The following is an 18531-nucleotide window of genomic DNA, read 5'->3' as shown; positions in this document are numbered from 1 at the left end:
TGTGTGTGAGGACACAGAATTGCCTTGAGGGTGGCCAGTCTCTTCCCCAGGTCTGAATGGAGGCACAACCCAGCAGAGGCCACTCCAGGCCTGTGGCTCCTCTGAGAGCAGCCACAGCAGCTGGGTGGGGTGCAGGGTCCTACTGAGACAGGAGCTCTCCCTCCTTCCCACCTGTGGCACCTCCCCTGGCACAGAAGCTGAGACAGTGGGCAAACTCAGGATCTAGCTGCTCTCCATGTCCCCTTGCCACCAAGGAACACTTCTTCTGGGCCCAGCTCATGCCAGTGCTCACGGAGTGACAGATGCCAAGGACTGGAGGAGAGATCTCCCAGAAAGATGTGGCCCAGAGCCACAGGGAACAGGATGGGATGGAAACTACATTCACAAATGAGGTCATGTATCTAAGCTTCCAGGGCTGTAAAGTCCCCAGTTTGGGGATGCAGAAGTGGTCACTGCCTCAGGTCTGCTTGGCTGCCATCCCCAGGGCTGGCACCATGGAGAGCATTGGAGAAGCAGGAGCCAGACTGCCCTTCCTGGAGGGAGATAAGTGCCCCCAGCCCTACTCCCACAGAGCTTGGCCTGGGATGATTTCCCCTAGACATCCTGAGTGAGGAGAGTGGGGGCTTTGGGAGAGGCTATCTCTGGCTGAGCTCAGTGGGCAGGCCCAGTTACAGGGCAGAAAGCAGAAGACTGGGGGAGGTCATGGCCACGGGAGCCACCAGTGTGTGGGTGACAATGGGGGAATGTGACCAAGAATCCCTCCAGAGGCAGCCTAGTGTAGATGGCAGTGACACAGCTTCAGGAGTCAGGATGATTTGGGCCCCAGTCTGACCCATCTGGCTGTGTGACCTGGGTCATGCCCAAGCTGGCCTGAAGGAGGAAGCTTCCAATGAGGTCCAGCCCCTGCCTTCCCCAGAGGAAGGCCATGTGCCCACTGACAGGAGTATGGAGTCAAGGCCTAGGGACAGGAGCATGCAGACCACACCTACTTCAAGCTGGAAGGACTGTCTGGACCTCCTGGGCCAAGGGAAGGTGAGTCTTTCCTATCCAAAAGGCCCCCTGAAGAAGTTGCCAGCTGAAGAGGAATGTTGTCCGGATTCTGGCCTGGTTCTGAGATGGGGATGGACCAGCAGAGAGGTAGAGAAGAGGAAAGGGCTCCCACTCCTCACAAGAGAGAAGGCCCCTTGTGTTCCTATGTTCCACTTCATACCATCTCCAAAGCCTCTGTCGTGGAGACCAGAGACATGGTCACTGTGTTCTTAGGAGGCTGGAGAAGGCTGACCCTCCACCCCCACCCGCCATTCTGAGGAGACTGTTTCAGGTGTAAGGAGAGGAAGAAAATGAGGTGAAGAATCCTTCCCTCCCAAGAGAAATGCTTGGACCCTCGTCATGTGTGGAAACCCTTGAAGCATCAGGGAGGAGACTGGAGATTTTATGGGTCTTTCCTGTTTTGATGTCACCTACCTCTCCCTTTGTCTCCTTCCCTTTCCCAAAGAGCTATCCTTTACTGCAGCTAATAAAGAGGCAGAAGGAAAAGTCTGCCTTCAACTGCAGCTTTGCCTAGCCTTGCTGGGGGAGAGGTCACGCTGTTGGGGGCCAGCTTAGTCGTTTTAATTTTGGAGCATTCAAAGTTGATTCCTTTGTGGTGCTACCTTGTATCTCATGTTCCCGATTCTGCCGACTTAGTGTTGCTGCCGTTCACACATGCTCACTGTTGCTTACAACACAACGGTTTTCCGTCACATTCACGTACCAAACTCGTTCATGGGCTCTTCAAGTATTTTGTTTCTAGTTCTGTGCTGCCACAAAAAGGGCTGCTGTAAATCTTTGGGGGATGGGGGACATGCCTAGGGGAATAGACGGTTTAAGGGCTGGAGAGTGTTAACAGCCAGTCATTCTGGCACGGCTCCAGAGAGACTGAGAGGGCAGAGGAAAGATAAGGCAGAGGATGTGGAAATGAGTCACAGAGAAGGCTGAGGTGAACGTGCCATCTGGACAATGTGTGAAGGCAGCTCACCCCCAAACCCTGTCACATCTATACTGTGTGACAGCTCCTCATGGGCATACTCTCTCTTCCAGCAGAACATCAGCTCCTTGAAGGCAAACAAAGCACCCAGCTGCTTCCAATCCACAAGAACCCTGCTCTCGAGCCAGGGTCGGATGTCTCATCCCTGATCTGTAGACCCAGATCTGTCATTCCTGTGGCTTAGAGGTGGGCTTCCCCATAGGGTGACTGTTATGTTGATCGCACCGCCATATTGTCCCTTTCTCCAATAAGATGGCTCTAAGGAAGCCATGGGAGCTGTCAGTCAATAGGCATTCTTTAGGTGCCTCCTATGGACTGGGCAGGCACTGGGCTACCAGCTGGGGTTAAAAAGAAGCCCCTTCCCCCAAGTTGCTCACAGAGGGATGACTGTCTGGACCATTTTGTTCTCACTACTGGGCTCACCAACCATCTCTCCGATATCACAATCTAGAGTTTCATAACCATTCAAAGCCAAGATTGGTGACACAGTTTGCAGATGTCCTCTTCCAGATTTGGAAAACTGGGGCTGTCTTTACTCTTCCCCACTCCTTCATAACCTCTCCTGTCCTCCAGGTTCTTGCCAAGGGGGCCCCAAGAGGAGCCCTGTGGTCCTATTTGCCGTGTTTTTGATGGCCCATAGTATGGAAGTCATCAGGTGCAATGTTAATGGGATTTAAGATCTTCCCCACCCATTAATAGGCCTCATGTGGGCCTATTGAAGGCATTAAAGGAAGCTTGCTTAGGAGAGGCTTGCTCACAAGGAGACTTTCACACCTTTTGTTATTTTTTTTTCTTTTTGGAGGGAAATAGGGGTTAAGTGACTTGCCCAAAATCACCTGGCTAGTAAGAGTGTCAAGTGTCTGAGGCCGAATTTGAACTCAGGTCATCCTGACTCCAGGGCCACCTAACCACCCCTCCTTTCGTTCATTTCTAATTAGGCACTGAGTCATGAGGGTTGTGAAATGTATAAATACTTGGAGTGGTTACTCGGCTTTGAGGGGTATGCTTAGGAGAAGGGTCTTGTGATTCCCTGGTTGAGATTCTGAGTGGCCATATGTTCAGAGTTCCCTGACTGCTCAGATAGAAAGGTTCTCTCCATTCAGGGAGGTACATAAAATGTATAGTTGATTCAGACAGTCAGAGTCCTGTCTGTTGGTCTTTATTTTTCTACTTATATTTTCTCTGTTTGTATTTTCTGTGAACTTTTCCCCTAACTAGTGAACGTAATTAAAAAAGACCGTTGGCCCCTTAAACAGCTATGTTTCCTAGTAATGCAGATATAAGAATTTGTGCTAGCGGCCATCATGGGGATGCCAGTGTGGTTGCCACTACATCAGGACACAATGACCTGAAACCATCTGAGGAAACCAGTTTTATTCTATTTGCAAAATTACCTTAAGTTCCAACTCTCACTTAAATTTTATTTTTTCTGTCTTTTCTATTCCAAACAATCCAAAGATCATTCCTTTGGCAGAGAAAAGAAAATGAGCAGAATACACTGGGGTCATTCTGCCTTCTCCCCCCACCTCCTCCATCCAGGCAACAGTGTGGTCCCCTCTCCTCTCCCTCTTGGGGCAGCAAAGACAAGCCCTCCTTCTTGTCCTTTGCCGCCCTTGCCAGTCTCACTTCCTTCTGGGCCTTAGTCTCCTGACCCTGTTTTGTCTTTGCTCCGTGGTCAACTGCCCTTGCTGCCATTTCCTGTATGAAGTCTAGGTTGGTCAGTGAGGCCCTTGGGCACCCCATTCTGAAACCTCCTTTTCTTCCTTCTTGGGGTTTCATATCTGTGAGTTTTCCATGCTCCCTTGGCCATTGGCTCCCCCTCCTTTCTGTGCTGAATCCTTTGAAATCTTCCCCAGCAAACCTAGGGCCATGCCCAGCAATGTCTGGTCTCCTTCCTCTCTTTGGCCTCAGCCTCAGGATGAAGAAGCCACTTCCAGCCCCAGGTCCTCATTCTTCTTTCTGAAGCTTCCTCACCCCACTTGCCCTCACTTCTAATATTTCCCCTCCCCCACACAGACCTCTTTCTCTTGGCGATAGGTCAGAGGATAACCTGCCAGAAGGCAGGAGTCAAGGGGAGGTGGTCCAGGACAGGATGCCTTCCTGCTGCCAGCCACCTGGTGTGTAACCTCAGAACCATTCTCCAGGCTCTCCTTTCCCTCACCCTCCACACCAGATCAGTCAGCAGATCCTGACAATCCTGTCCCCACAACATCTCCTGCCTCATCCCCTCCTGCTCCCTTCTTTTCTGAGACCCTCATCACTTCTTGTTTGGATTCTCACAACAGACCTCCCCCGGGGCTCAGCCCCCATGCACCTGCTGAAGCGACCTTGCAAGGGGGTGGCTTTTCCCTGATCCAGTCCCTAGGATCCCCTTACCACATCTTAAGTACAACAGAAACACCTCTGTCTGGCGTATAAGGTCTCCAACCTTCCTAGGCTCACCTAACAGGGCTCTGTGCACATGCTGACCTTCCACCTGGGTTCTCTGCCCTTGTCCTGCTGTATCCTGGCTCCAGGCCATTCAGGCTGCCCACCCTTCTTCCTGTGGAAGCCCCTCTCTCCCATCAGTACCCCCCACCATGGACCCTCTCTCTGTAGCCTTTGGCTCTATCCTCATGTTCTTCCATTAGCCTGCCTGCTCCCCTGGTCCCCTGGCCCCAGTGCCCATGCACCCCAAGCAGGGCCCTGCTCCTGGAGGAAGAGGCTCTGCCTGCCCCACGAGCTGAGTCCCTGCCCTGTCCTGTGGGGGTAGGGGGCATGGGAGCCCAGAAGGTCGGGGGCATGGCCTGCTTCTGTAGTTTCTGATCCACCATGTCTGATAGCTGTGCCTTTCCAGGCATCAGCAGGTCCCAAGGACTGACAGGCAGACAAGCAGCCAGGCATGGTCTTTGGTGTGAGTCCCCAGGGCCCTGCGACCATGTTTTCTGTTGGATGCCAGAGAAGGGCTTGACTCAAGTCCTAGACAGAGGGTATGAGCCTCAGAGTACTGAGGTGCACCAAAGTGGCCTGTAGGCCAAAGAGGGAAGGTCATGTGGTCAGTGATTCTCCTGTCCCTGCTTCCAACTCCTCTCTGGGAAGCGACAGAAGCCAGGCCTGCAGGTCCCTGACCTGAGTCTGTGAGAAATCCAAGCTGTCTGTAAATCATCGACTTCTGGATGGGAGTGCAGGTAATACCTGCCTGCCCAACACCACAGGTGTGCTTGGGCGGGGTAGGAAAGTAGCCCAGGGCCTGAAGCCTTGAGTCTTACAAGTGTCTTCAGCATCAAGACCCTTTGGAAGTTTTCTTCCATTGTGACCCCAGGCACTTAGTGGGTGCAGCCCATGGGACAGCATTGCCCCTATGCCCTCCAGGCTCTCATGCCCAGAGTCCTGTGCTTCCATGGAGTGGTCCCCAATGCCCAGGGCCTCCCAGGGTCCATTATGCCCATACAATCAATATGACAAAGAGGGAAACTGGGTCTCGCAGAGACCATATCCAAGATCACAAAGTCAGGGAGCAGCCTAGAAACAGGACTCCTGCCTCTGGGCCCAATCCACGAACTTAGGAGGCTGTTAGTGACCTTGGTTGGGTCAGGGTCTATCAGAACCTGAAGGTTACTGACTAGGGGCCAGAGACGATCATATTTGGGCAGTGAGGTCAGCTCGGCCAGAGGGCAGGGGTGACCTGACAGAGGGCAGGAGTCCAGGGGAGGTGGCCCAGGACAGGATCAGGGGAATTCCACTATTACTCTTCCCACAAGCCCCCTGTGAGGCAGGTACTGAGAGCTTGAGCATGTCCATTCTACAGATGAGGAGGCCACATGCTCACCAGTCACAGAGTGCAGCCAATAAGCGCCTGACTCAGCTCAGGTGCTGACCTTTCTCTGAGGAGGCCCTGGCAATAGCCTAGGACTGCCCAGGGCTTCAAGCAGGGGTTTGAGAGAGCTCCAGATCTCAATCAGTCGGGAAAGTAGCATTTGTTAAGTGTCTCTTACTTGTTAGGCTCTGTGCTAAATCCTGGGGCTACAAAGGAAAGCAAGACCACACAGCCCTGCTCTGGAGGAAGGGAAGGGCCTAGACGGTTATTGGGCACCTACCAGGATTGGTCCCAAGTACAGATACTGTCTTATTTGACCTTAGGAGGTGGATGCTATAGTTATTCCCATTTTACAGATGAGGAAACTGAGGCAGACAGCGGTTCAGTGACTTGCCCAGGGTCACCCAGCTAGGAAGTGTCTGAAACCAGATTTGAACTCTGATCTTTCTGATTCCAGGTCCAGGACTCTGTGAGCTGTGCAGCCCCTTCCTGCCAGTGAGAAGTTCCCAGTCTAATGGGAGAGACAGCTTGGGAACAACCTGGTATAAATGAGATATATACAGGATGAACCGGGGCTGTTGTCTGTCCTCTGTTCCGGAAGAGGACCATGGCATCAGGAAGGTCATGTCGTGGCTTGCAGTGAATGGGGTTTAAGTGAGGCAGGGCTGCCAAGTACCATCTAGGAGGTATATCCTTCACTAAACAAGAGATAGAAAGACAACTTCATTACCCCAAATGAAGTCTCCACACATACAAAATGACTTCCCTCCTAGGGAATCTTGGGAACAGGCAATCCTTTCACCCCTCCAAGAGCTGTGCCCTCTATGGCCCAAGAGATGCCAGGGACCCAAAGGGTAACCTGTGAATCAGCCCCTTCGCCTGTTCCTGGGCATGTCCAGGCTCACGCTCCAATGACTCAGTCAGCCACTTTGAATGAAAAAACAGAATGTCCCTGCCCTCAGCTTGCTTATGTCCTCCTGAGGGAAGCCCCTTGTGTGAAGAAGTGAACACATAATATCTACAAAGGAAATGCAAGGTCATGGGGGCGTTGTGGGGGGTGGGGAGCAGGAAAAACCTGGGGTGGGGGTGGGGCTGCTACAGCTGAGCTTGAAGGAGGCCTGGAGTCTGGAGGTGCAGGTGAGGAGAGAGAGAGTTCCAGGCCTGGGGGAGACAACCCACGGGCCAGGCCAGGGAGCTGCTTCACTTTTATAATCATGTGTGAAGGGCGGGCTGGGATTACCGTTCCTTGGAGCAGTTGGAGCATAGATGGGAAGTCTCCTGTTCGCTGATCTCAGAGACCTGACCTCCACTCTAATCTTGGCTCCTGTGACAAGTCACAACCTTGGCAGTTGAGACTATATTATATAGGTTGTACAGGGAAGGAAACTGAGGCTGATGGCAGTTAAGTGATTGGCCAGCAGGCGCCTCCTCCTTCCCTTCCAAAGGGCTGGTCTCCCAAGTTTGTTGTAAGGAAGGCATCTTACGATCCCATAAAAATGTTATCGCTAAGATGGCTGGCTGAAGAGGTCATGCCCTTAATTATCCCTAATGGTGGGATTCCAGGGGCCATGCACAGGAGGCCGGCTTTCTGAGGTGGGGAGCTTTCCGAAGCTCAAGATGGCCACTTGGGTCTAAGGAACAGGACCCTGGACATGCCTTGTGGGACCTCCACGCACCAATATCCCTCAGTCCAGCTCCTCAGCTCAGCATCTTGAAGTGGGTCACCCTGTGTGCCCACCATGGTCTGGCTCCGACCATCTCCTGCCCCCCCCCCCCAAACCTGAGAGGTCCTCATGCCTGTCCCTCCCCCTGCCCAGGACCCGGCATCCAGCTGGCCTATAGAAATGCAAAGTCAGAGGAGTCTTCGCCTTCATCCCTCCGGAAGTTCGGGATTCCAGCTTTCCACTTCAGCACTTTGCCACATCTGCAGTCTCCCCGGGGAATACCCATCTTCCCTGATCTTCCCTGGCTGCCTTCTGACCACAGAGCACTCCATCCCGGGGCAAAGGGAGTGTAGCGGATGGGAAGCTCCATTTGGGGGCGGGGCCCAGGCCTGAAAATCCCCCTCCCAGATGTGCTTCTGACTTTCTGGTCTTTAATGCTCTGGTCCCTGTTCCCCGTGACCTCTCTGCAATTCGGTTCCATTTTTATGTATCTTACGGCATTAGAATGTAAGCCTAATTCCGAGGACCGGGAGTCGTCTTTTTTTTTTTTTTTTTTTTGCTGGTATCCGTATCCCCAGTGCACAACACAGTGCTTGGCACATAGTAAATGCTTAATAAGCCCGTGTAGACTTGTCTCTCCAGGTGACCCGGAGGAAGCTTCGGAAAGGGGCGGAGGCTCAGACTCCAGACCAAGACCCGGACCCATCTTGGGAAGAGCCTCTACGTGGAGACTCTGTCTAGGCACTGGGGGGCCTGGGTTTTGTGTCAAGACGCACCAGAACCACTGGCAGGAGCCCCTGCCTAACCCCATTAAAGCCCTCGGTTTCCACATGCCTTGAGGGCATGAGATGGGGCTGCAGGGTGGGGGTTCTGCCCCGCCCCAGATAAGCCGGAGGCTCTGTCCTCCACTCGGGACAGAGCTCAGCGGCCGCAGCTGCAGCCGCGGCCTCTGAGCTGGCCGTTGGCCTCCCGCCCCGCCCGGGCCCCGCCTGGCCAGCCTCCCTTCGGCCTCGGCTCCTGAGTTCTGGCTCCAGAGGCTGGCCCGCCCCTTCCCGCCCCTGCCCCCGCCTGTGGACCTCCCCCGCCCCGCCCCCCTCCCCCGGCTGGGGCGGCCCCGGGAGGCAGGAGGCGGAGGAGGCGCAGGGAAGAGGAGGAGCCCCCGGGCGGCCAGCTGTAGAGGAATGGACCTGAACTGAAGGGCGGCCAGCCGGACGGCGCGGGCCATGAGGCGGCCTCGGGCCCCGGCAGCCCCAGCCTGCAGCCGCAGCGAACCTCATGGCCCCCGGCGCGGTCCTGGCCCTGCACTTGGCCTTGGCCCTCAGCCTGTCCCGGCTCAGGGCCGCCAGCCGCCACTGCCCCGAGCTGCCCCTGGACGGCTGCTTGTGCACTGCCGAGCGCGCCCAGGGACCTGGGCGGCCCGAGCTGCGCATCCGAGTGGCCTGTGCTGGAGGAGACCTGGTGGCCACGCCACAGCCCGAGCTGCTGCCCCGCCGAACCATCAGCCTGTAAGTGCAGCCAGCCGGGGAACGGGGTAGCGGGAAAACAGAGGCGAAATAGGGGGGAAACTGAGGCAGTCATCTCGCGCTCCTGCCGAGTGGCTAAGCGGGACTCACATCTTCAGCCCGGGTCCCTGCTTGCCTCATTCGTGTGTCCTGTCTGTGTGTGCTCGACCCACCCAAGAGGGCTTCCTGCCTCGGGACTTGGGGATCTGGCATCGAGCCAGATTCCCCCCCCTCCTCGGGGGAGAGCGGGAGAGTTGTGCCACGCGCCTCGTCTTGTCAAGCTCCCCCCACCTCTACACAATATTTCTTACTTGAGACCGAAGCCTGGATCTCACTTCGCCTTCTGGGGACCGACCTGGCGGGGTGCTGGGTCCTGGACCACCCCTCACCCCAAGTTGCGGCTGGGGGCTCCTGGCTTTCCCAGGCCCCTTTGGCCCCATCTGTCAGTGCTCTCTCCCTCCCTGCGGCAGCCCAGGGGGCCTCGTAGCTGCACCCTTGCCCTGAGAAAGATAAAACCAGGAACACCCTGACCCAACTAACATCTGGGGAACTTCTCTGGGATTGTAAAAGTTTCGGAAAAGTTTGACACCAGACGAACAGGTCCTTGGCTGAACTTAGCTCCTGGGCGGCCAAGTTTGCTAGGATCGAATTTAGCACTTAATACCTTGTCAGAGCTGGAGACCAGCACCCCTTCCAGCGCCCAAGGCCCTCCCAGCTCCCCGAGGTGTCCCCAGTTCCCTGCACTACAAGCCCTCTTCCCCCCAGCCCTCCAAAGCCCTAACAGCTCCTCTAGGTTTCCTCAGGCCCCTGCCCTACTAGCTCCCCTTCTCCCCCCCCCCCCGCCCCCAAGCCCCTCCCAACTCCCCTAGGTGTCCCCAGCCACCCCAGCCTCCTGTTCTAATAGCCCCCTGCCCCTAGCTCCCACACCTCTAGGTTTCCCTAGTCCCCCTCCTGTCCCGCACCGCCCTAAGCCCCCAGCCCCCCCCCCCCAGCGTCCCCCTCCCTCTCGTGCTTTGGAAAACTCTTCCGGAAACTGACCACTTGAGTTCTACTTTTTCAGCCGATCTCACTCGAGGGGTCAGTGTTTGTTTTGGAAAGGTTCACGGTGTTTTCCTTTTCGGAATGAGCAGAATTTGCTCTGGTCAGTCTGTCTCTGAGCCCTTCTTTTCCTGAAGCATAACTGACGAGGGTGGGGTGGGAGAACATTCAGGGCTCCATGGTCCAGTCGAGGCCGACACCCCCAGCCTTGAGTCCCCAGCCTTTCCTCACCCAAACCCCCTCCCCCCTCAGCCTCCGTGCAGGCAGCTTACCAGGAGCCCGAAAACAACCGGAAAGGAGAATTTGTTTAAACCGAGTGGAGCAGGAGGGAAAGGCAGGGCTGGGTGGAGTGAGGCGGGAGCCGCTACCTGGCAGCAAGGCTGCGATCGCCTCCACCCCCAGCCACCGGGAGGTTTGCGGGGCAGCGGCTGCTGCTGGTCCTGTCAGACCAGAAGCAGATAGGCCAGGCCTCGATTTAATGGGGCCGCACGTGAGGACCGAGGGTCACTGAAGGTAGACCCGAGCGCCACAGGATCGCGGCGGGAGAGGGGAGGTCATGGTCACGGACGGCCAGGAAATGCCTCCCGGGGCAGCTGTAGCCTCCGAGTGCCTCTGCCCTGGCCTCTCGCCTCGCCTGCTTAGTGCCACTGCTGACAGTTCATGCTGTGAACATCTTCACTGCTTACTGCGCTTTTCCTCAAGTCATCACTTTCTGGGAGACGCCTGGTAAAGAGAGAATAATTGACCACATCTGGAGAGCGTCAGCCTGTCACTATACAGATGTGGCGTGTATGTTGCAGCCGCTGCTTGCAGAGCTGTTTGAGCTAATGGGCAGCCTAATTATTCTGGAGAGACTGCCTGCAGGCTGGAAAAGGGTGATTGTGTGTGTGTGTGTAAGCCTGTGTGTGAGCATGAGCCCTGACCTCACTCTCCTTCCATGAGTTTGGAACCAGATTTGGAGTCCTAGGCTTCCTTGGGAGTCTGGGCTGCTAGTCTCCCCTCCCCTTTTTATCCCCCCCCCCCATACCCCTGTGTTTATTTTTTGTGTGAGCTAATTCCATCGGCGACTCTCTCCTCCTTTCCCCTTCCCCCCACCCCTCCCCCCTCCCCTCACCCCCGCAAAAACCTGACACTTAAAAAAAATGCTTGTGGATTCCTTGGTTTATAACCTCCAGACCTGAGTTTCTCCAAAGAACAGAAAATGGGCCTGGACCATGAGCTACATTTTCCCCTTTAATCCTCACTCTGCCTTCCCTATCCCACCTCCTGGCCAGAGGCTTCTTCCTTCACTTTCACTGTAAAATATTGAAGTAGCACTTGTGATTGGAGAGGTCTGGCCCCCAGATTCAGCTTTCACTGAGGGGACCCAGCAGGGGGCTTGGGAGGGTGGTGGGAAGCCCCATATCTGAGGCTGGCATCGGGTCTAAGGCACTAATCTGTCATCCCTAATCAGGCACTAAGCAAACCCAGTTGGCTTGTAAACTGACTAGTGGTGAATGTCACCCAGACTCCCAAAGAACTGATCCCCCCATAGACACTGAAGGTGGTGGCCCCTCAGCTGCAGTTTGTGATAACTAGCCCAGGGCTCTGTCCCCTGCACCCCAAGGAGTCCCTTTACTGTCTCATCAGACAGAATGCTGTGGCCAAGCTGCTGGGCTGTGGGGAGCCTTGTGTTGAGCCCAGCCAGGGGGTGAGCAGGCTCAGGGGACCAGAGCCTGGGCAGCTGGGCAGTTCATCTAAAAGGGCAGACACTGGGCTAGGGCCTGGCTGAAGCAGGCTGGGGAGGGAGCCTGAACTGGAGTATAGTGAGGGCCTGATCTCAGGTGGGGGCTGCTCTCCAGGCAGCTACATAGTCCATAGGCCAGGCCAAGAGGAATGAGGGGGTAAGGCTGAGATCAGCAGGAGGCCAGAGCTCTTGACTGGGATGGTTTCCAGGGGGCCGGGCCATCTGACCAAGGCTGTGGCTGCAACTGCAAGTCCCCCACCCAGGACCCTCCTTTTCCTCCTTCCCCATTCCCAGGCTAGGGATTGGATTAAATTGGATCTGGATTAAAGAGGCTGCCTCAGCTGGACCTCACGCTTAGGAGGCCCCAGGAGGTGGGATCATGGGTTGTGGGTGTCTTTCTAGTGCCCTGGGGCTTGTAATGAAGTAGGTTCTGGGACCTGGGCCTGCCTTGGGAAGAAAGGCATTATCAGGACTGACTGTCCTCTGTCGGTCTCACTCATAGCCAATGGCTTTAGCCCAGGCCATATGGATCCTCTTGGCATTTTTATGGATTCAGCCCATGTGTGCATGAGGGAGGAAAAAATGGGGGAGTCATTCTGAAGCCTGCTCCCATCTAAGCTGCTAGAGGGCAGATTTTCTCCAAGCTGAGCTGATGGTTCCCAGGGAGGCCTGACTCACTTACTGAGCCAAGAGCTACTTTGTTTGGAAATATGCTCTTCTGCTTTGGGGACCAGTCAGGTCACCCCGGAGGGCCCTCTCCACCTTCACTCACTGCCAGACACCCCCATCCCCTCATCTCTACTTATTAGGCCTCCTGTCTCTGAGAAATGCTCAATTGTCAAGGCCCCTGAGTCTGGACCTCCCAATTCTGCTTGTATTTGGAGGAGGAAGAGGAAGAGGAGGAGGAGGAGGAGGAGGAGGAGGAGAGAGACAGAGACAGAGAGACAGAGAGACAGAGAGAGAGAGAGACAGAGAGACAGAGAGACAGAGAGACAGAGAGACAGAGACAGAGAGAGACAGAGATAGAGAGACAGAGAGAGAGAAAGACAGAGAGACAGAGACAGAGAGAGAGAGACAGAGACAAAGAGAAAGAGACAGAGACAGACAGAGACAGAGAGAAAGCCTATGTGTGAGCATGAGCCCTGACCTCACTCTCTTTCCATGAGTTTGGAGCCAGATTTGGAGTCCTAGGCTTCCTTGGGAGTCTGGGCTGCTACTCTCCCTCCCCCACCCCCACCCCCACCCCGAAGGCTGGCTGTTCAGCCTTGTCCGGACCCAGCTCCAGGCCCTCAGCCTCTCCTCTCCTCATCCTTCCCTCCTGTTCTGACCTCACTTGCCCTCTGTCCGGTGGGACTCTGTAGCACTCTCTCAGGAGCCGACCATCCACTGTGACCCCCAAGCTCCACGTGGCAGCTTCTCTGCTCTGACCACCTCAACTGTCAAACTGTCCAAGAGAAGATGACAGAACTGGGCATTCATGGTCTTGGGTCTGGGCTGCTCCTCACGGACACACACTGGCCTTCCTCTTCATTGTTTGGCCTCCCAGATGAGAAGGCTCCTGTGAGCCCCCACCCCAGTGCCCCACATCCCATCCCAGCTAGGCCTGCTCTCCTGGAGGTCTTCCAGACATTTGGGGACCCCTCTGGAGTCAAGCAGCACAAGGCTAATCTGATGTCCCATGGCAGCCCTGGGAATACTCGATGTCTCCCACCCACCCCTGACGTGACATTCTCCAGACTATACGGGTCCAGTTCTCCCAACCAGGGATATTCCCTCAATTATCAGTGTCCTTCCTTACCCAGAACTGACCACAGCTGTCCAGATGTGGTCTGAGTAGGGCAGAGTAGAGGGCGAAAGCCTCCTCTTTATCCCCTGCAGTTTGGCTCAATGTCCCTCCTCCCTCCTGCGCCCCCACGCCTCCCTTGCCTCCTGGCTGTTGTTAGTGTTGCTGAGTTATTTTTCAGTCCCATCTGACTCTTTGCCATTTAGAGTTTCCTTGGCAGAGGTACTGGGGTGGTTTGTCTTTCCTTCTCCAGTTCCTTTAAGAGATGAAGAACTGAGACAAACGATTAAGTGACTTGCCCAGGGTCACATAGCTAGCAAGTGTCTGAGGCTGGGTTTGGACCGACGTTCTCCTGACTCCAGGCCCAGCCCTCTGTCCGCTGCACCGCCTAGCTGCCCCTCCCTTGTCTTACACTTAGGAAGTCTATTTTTTGAACCCAAGTATAAGATGGTAACATATTTATCCCTATCATGTTTTATTGTCTTTGATTCCCCTCAGTGGCTAGCCTGCCCAGGCCTTACCCAACCCTGCCTGCTGTTGTCCTGACTTGATGCTGGCTGATAAGTGTGCCACGTGGACTTTTGGCTAGTCACCACTATATGGAGAGCCCCTCCAGAGATCTGTCATGTGCCCTAATGTATCAGGCAAGATCCCTTGGGAGACATGCACCTCCCTCCCCAGGGGAAGGCCTCGGATAGGATTTGTTTAGATGAAGCCAGGAGGCTCTTGGTGACTGCTGCCTCCCTTTCTAAGGGCTCACATACCATCCCTCTGTTTTCTAGAATTCTGCCAGGTGTCAAAGACAAGCTTAGTGACTTACATTTTGTCAGTCTCTCTCTGCTTCTGAACTGCCCCAGCATGGCAGCTTGTCTCTGCTCTGCACAGGACTTTTTTTTAGAGATCCCTGGCAGTGGCTCAGCGATCCGGTCCCCTCCTGGTTCCCGGGTCCTTGACTTTCCCTCCCCTCATCCGGGTGAGCTCAGTGTGCTCCGGTGGTCGGTTCCCTTATTTCTCACAGGTTTCAGTCATTTGTGGTTGTCCTTCAAGGCCAAGGATATTTCTCCTTGGCAGAGAAAACAGGAGCGGATTAGGAGGTGCCTGGCGTACACCCATCGCCACGATCTCCCCTTCTCTGGACTCTGCTGGTCCTTTCCCATCCTTGTTCCCATCTGGCCTCCAGTCCAGGAGGCACACAACATCTGGGCTGGCTGGGTCGTCTCTACTCAGGACTTTGGTGTTTCTATTTCTGGACTTTTAACTGATGCTTCCTGATTTCACATCACATTTGTTTCCAAATCCCATCTTCTTCCCAGCCCCAGGAGCTAGCCCAAGTACAACGACATTGTAGCAAAATGAACCAGCAGTTACTCAGTGGTCAGTCTGGCTGAATTTGGTGATATTTCACCCTCCCCTCCAATAGTACCCTACATTTACAAAGACAAAAGAGACATTTTCTCAATTCTTCTGGGCCAAAGTTGGACATATTGTTCACCCATAATTCAGTTTTATCTTGGCTGCTATTTGGAAACCTTAAAGAAATTTCAAGAAAGTGGCTAAAACACCCACACCCTTTGAGTGAGAGATCCCACTGTTACCTGAAGGAGGTCAATGGCAGAAAGATAGGCCCCATAGACAGGCCACTAAAATATTCCTGGGAGCTCTGTTTGTGGTATCTAGGATCTGTACCTCATTGTTTGGTGCATGGCTAAGTGAGGTGTAGCACAAGAAAATGAGAGAATATTCCTGCACTGTAAGAAATGTTAGCATGATAAATGGGTGAATGGATGAATGGAACACTTATTAAGAGCTCCTAAACAAGCCCTGAGAATACAAACAGAAGTCAGAGGGTTCTGGCTCTCTGGGGGCTCCCATTCTAATGGGGGAGACAGCACAGAAGGAAGGTCTCAGCTGCAAGTCAGATGGATGTTCCCAGGGTCCTTACAGGACAGCCCAAAGCATGTGGTCAGGCCTTTTCTGTCATGTTATTTCCATGAAAAAAATGGCATTAGCTTCTGATGTTGAATCATTGGACAGGGCCAAGGATTATGGTGACAAAAACTTTCTTTCCTGGGTCTTCAGGAGCTGGGGCTGCAGCCCCTGTGGAAACAGGTCCAAGCTTCATCTTCGTAAGGGTGGCTTCCCAGAATCATGACTCTGGGCTGGAATCCTGGCTTTTCTAGCCTCTTAGGTCCAGAGGAGAGATGGTGGTCAGGATGGGACTGTAGGTAATTGGACCTGCCTGGCTCCTCCCTCTGAGAGCCTGGCTGCTGCAGGTGAATGGGCTTGCCTGCCCTGTGGGGATCTCTGCAGGACTTGTTTCCCCGCATGATGGCTGTGAGAGGGAGCTGGGAAGCAGGACCAGTGTTCTAGAAGGTGCATCCTGCCACTTCCAGGGCTCTATTGGTGTGAAAATATGTAAGAACATACTTCCCTTCCTTCCTTGCAGAGGTGGGGGATGGTAGGTGTGGAATACGGCACAGAATATCCGATTTTGGTGATGCATTCCTTACTTTTGCCAAGCTTTCTTTCCTCTTTTGAAAAATTCTTTGTCATGAGAGATAGTTCCCAGGAGAGTGGGGGTGAGTGGGATATTTTGGGAACTGTAGGAGGTATATAGAGAGAAGAAATCAACAATGGTTTTTAAAAGAAAAAAAAGAATCAGTTTTACCCCCCCGCCGAAATCAGTCAGTGGCTTATGGAGCTTGTTCTCTTCTCCTTTCTGACAAAGGAAAACCAATGGAGAATTAAAAGACAGTAGGGAGCCATAGGGGGTTATGGAGTAGGGGGTGATATAGTCATACCTTCACTTTTGGAAAATCACTCTGGTGGCTGAGTGAAGGATGGACTGGAGGGAGCAGAGATTTGGTGCAGGCCGACTCAGAAGCAGCTAACACAGTAGTCCAGGGTGAGGTGATGAGGGTCTTGATCAGGCTCGGGGCTGGGGTCAGAGAAGAGAAAGGGGCATATTGGAGAGCAAGGCAGAGACAACATTGACAAGAGAGGTTGAAGAAGTGAAATCAGCAGACCTTGGTGCCATATTGGACCTTGGGGTTGAGAGAGGTGGAAGAGTCCATGGTGATGCTGGGGTTTTAAACCTTGGAAGATTTTTGGTGCCCTTCACAAAACACAGAAGTGTAGCAGAGAGGACAGTTTGAGGCTGAGAGTGTTTTGGCTTTGGACATATGGAGTCTGTGGCTATGGAACTTCCATTCCAACATGTCTAAAAGGCCATTGTTGATGTGGGACTGGAACTCAGGAGAGAGTACAGGTCCAGGTAGTCAGTTGGCCTCAATGAGCCTCAGTTTCTCCATCTGTAATATGAGATTGGTAGCTCCTATTACTAGGGCTAAATATAAAATTCTGTTGGGCTTCAAAATCCTTTGGAACATGCACCCCACCCACAACCTTTCAGTCTTCTCACAACTGTCTCCTTCCCTTGTACCTGAGATCCAGCATCACTGGCATTCTGGCTGTTCCTTGAATACAGGACACTCCATCTCCAGATTCTGGGCCTTTCTCCTGGCCTTTCCCCTTGCCTGGCATGCCCTCTCTCCTCACCTCTACCTCCTGGGTTCTCTGTTTTTCTTCAGGTCTCAGCCAAAGTCCCACCTGATCCCCAATTAAAGGCCACCCACTGTCTTCCTGCTGGTAACTATCCCTAGTTTATCCTGCCCACATTTTACTGGCACAGAGTCATTGGCATCTTGTCTTCCCTATTGGACTGGGAGCTCCCTGAGGGCAGGGACTGTCTCTTGCATTTTTTGTGTCCCCAGGACTTAGTAGAGTTCGTGGTATACAGGATGTGCTTGATGCATACTTGATAACTTGTTTTGGATCTATAGAAGTGGGATTCATCTGCCTAGAGATAAGAGCTGAGCTCAGTGGAGTTGATGAGGTCAGTGGGAGAGAGGATAGGAGAAGAGCGAGGGAGAGGAGGAGAAAGAGAGGAGAGGGGAGAGGAGGGGAAGGGAGAAGAAGGGAGGGGAGAGAAGAGGGAGGGGAGAAGAAGGGAGAGTGAAGAGGACAGGGGAGGGGAGGGGAGGAAAGGACCTAAGAGGGACCCTTGGGGAACATTCCCAGTCAGGGGGAAGTCATGGGTGATGGTCTAGCAGAGGATGTCCAGTGGCCAGATAACTTGGAAGAGAACCAGCAAACTACAGTAGGACCCAAGTCCAGAGAGGGTCCAGAAGAAGGTGCCTGGGAGGGCCAGCAGCACAAAGAGGTGAAGAAGGATGAGCATTGCCAGAGGCCATTTGAGATCCTTGGTGACTCTGGATAGAGGCCGGAAGCCAGAAGGGAGTGAGATGAGCGGAAGCGGGGGCAGTGTCTCTCAAGTTTAGCTGAGAAGGGAAAAAAGAGAGAGGACAAGAGCAGTTGGGGATGGAGAATAGGGGCCTAATGAGGGATGTTTTATTTTTTATTTTTAGAATGGGTGTGTTTGCAAGCAGCTGGGAAGGATACAGGAGACAGGGAGAGACTGAGAGAGGATTCCAAGGAGTGGGAGGCAATCTGTGGGATCAAACAGGAGGGGGCGGGCGTGAAGGGTCACATTGAGGGGTCAGTCAGGCCCCTCTGCATCAGGGACTGGAGTGGAGGAGAGAAGTGGGAGAATGCCAGGCCCTTGTGGAGAGGGGCAGGGGACCCTGGCTGTGAAAGGCCTCAGTTGTGTCCTCAGCTCTGGAGCTGGGGGCAGGGCTGCCACAGGAGGCTTGAGGAGATAAGGGAAGCCTTGAAGGCTCTGTCTGCCCACTCAAGATCTTGTGACCCAGCTTCCTCATCCCTCAAACCCAGTGCCTCGAACATGGTAGGCAGAAGTGCATTGTTGCATTGGCAAACACCCACATTTAGGGGTCTGAAAGAAGATGAAGCACCAGGGGATTTAAAAAAATACCATACCTGCCCTCAGAGGGTTTGCAATCTAGTCAGGCATGATTTGTGAGGGGGACTCTTGGGAGCTCCTTAAGGGGGAGAGAGGCCCCAAAGACAGGTGGGGGCA

General features: G+C 54.0%; 1 protein-coding gene across 1 annotated transcript in view; it reads left to right on the top strand.

Annotated features, from left to right (window-relative positions):
- The first annotated feature begins 8665 nt into the window (after positions 1 to 8665).
- ADGRA1 (adhesion G protein-coupled receptor A1) overlaps positions 8666 to 18531 on the top strand; it is a 303872-nt gene continuing 294006 nt past the window's right edge. Inside the window, exon 1 of the mRNA XM_069101685.1 lies at positions 8666 to 8991. Coding sequence (XP_068957786.1) covers positions 8762 to 8991 — 230 coding nt within the window. The 5' untranslated portion in view covers positions 8666 to 8761. The remainder of the gene's footprint in view (positions 8992 to 18531) is intronic.

This window comes from Petaurus breviceps, unplaced genomic scaffold (genome assembly GCF_028583685.1).
Source record: "Petaurus breviceps papuanus isolate PSGF00001 unplaced genomic scaffold, PetGlider_PUasm1.0 490, whole genome shotgun sequence".
NCBI classification, from domain to species: domain Eukaryota; kingdom Metazoa; phylum Chordata; class Mammalia; order Diprotodontia; family Petauridae; genus Petaurus; species Petaurus breviceps.
The sequence above is the reverse complement of the archived record's forward strand: the minus strand, read 5'-3'. Positions and strand labels throughout refer to the sequence as shown.